Raw genomic sequence first — 1,080 nt, 5'->3', positions numbered from 1 at the left:
TCTCTCTTTCCCCCCTCTCTCCTTCTCTCTCTCTCTCCGTCTTCTCTCCCTCTCTCCCCCTCTCCCCCCCCTCTCTCTCTCTCTTGCTCCCTTTCTTTGGTCAAAACTTGGCTGTTACAATTTTCCTCTGTTTGGTGTCTCATGTGAGAGAATAATGAACATTAATGTTGGAATGTCAGTTTTAACTGAACGTGTAATACGTCCTTTACACTTGGCTAAAATCATGTTCTGTCGTCTGCTTTTGTCTCCATTTTCTGCCCCCCCCCCCTTGCCCCTCCTCTGAGCACCCGACTCTTTCTTCCGCCTTTCTGTTGCTGCTCCTTGGCTCCTTCTTACTGCTGTCTTCCGGGTGGGTAAGATCTAACACTCAGGTTTTGGAGGTTCCGTGTGCAAGCTGCGCACGTTTAAGATCCCTTGGTGGTCTTAAAATCGATAAGAGGAGGCTTCGGCCGCCACCAGGGCAAAATTCAAAATTAATTCCTACCAACATGAAAATGTTTAATGTGTCCTGTGTGCTCATTATTACCTCATGCAGTTGCGAGCATCTTAAAACACTTTAAAAAACACCCACAAAAAAAAAACGAAAAACAAACAACACCAACACATCACAAAAAGTAACAATAACACAAACAAAACAAAACAAAAAACAAACAAAAAACAACAAACCCACCGTGCTTTTTCCAGATCACCGTCAAAGACGGTCGTGGTCAGAGGAGACCGCTAGGTGGCGACAGTGTACGCTTGTGGCTGGAGACCGCGGACCTGAAGGCGGCCATTGCTGCTGACGTCACCGACAACAAGGACGGCAGTTACCTAGCAACGGCGCCGCTTCCGTGGAAGGGGAGTGTGAGGGTCAAGGCCACAGTGGCGCATACCAGAGAGTTGTTTAGAACGAGTCTTTATATTCAGGTACAGTTGTTTGTTTGTTTTTGTACAGTGTTTTACGGCGCTCGCAACTGCATACGGTCATATTAGAGCGCGGGACACACCTAATATTTTCAGTTAGTAGGAAATTTTGAATTTTGCCCGGTGGTGGCCGAAGCCTACTCTTATCGATTTTAGACCATCAAGGGATCTTTA

General features: G+C 46.6%; 1 protein-coding gene across 1 annotated transcript in view; it reads left to right on the top strand.

Moving 5' to 3' along the window:
• LOC101861110 overlaps positions 1 to 1,080 on the top strand; it is a gene marked incomplete in the record, with an annotated part of 15,697 nt that overhangs the window by 8,839 nt on the left and 5,778 nt on the right. Inside the window, 1 exon segment of the mRNA XM_013080421.1 lies at positions 685 to 909. Coding sequence (XP_012935875.1) covers positions 685 to 909 — 225 coding nt within the window.

This window comes from Aplysia californica, unplaced genomic scaffold, assembly GCF_000002075.1.
Source record: "Aplysia californica isolate F4 #8 unplaced genomic scaffold, AplCal3.0 scaffold00085, whole genome shotgun sequence".
Classification (NCBI taxonomy): domain Eukaryota; kingdom Metazoa; phylum Mollusca; class Gastropoda; order Aplysiida; family Aplysiidae; genus Aplysia; species Aplysia californica.
Note: the sequence above shows the minus strand (reverse complement) of the source record. Positions and strands in the feature narration are given on the sequence as shown.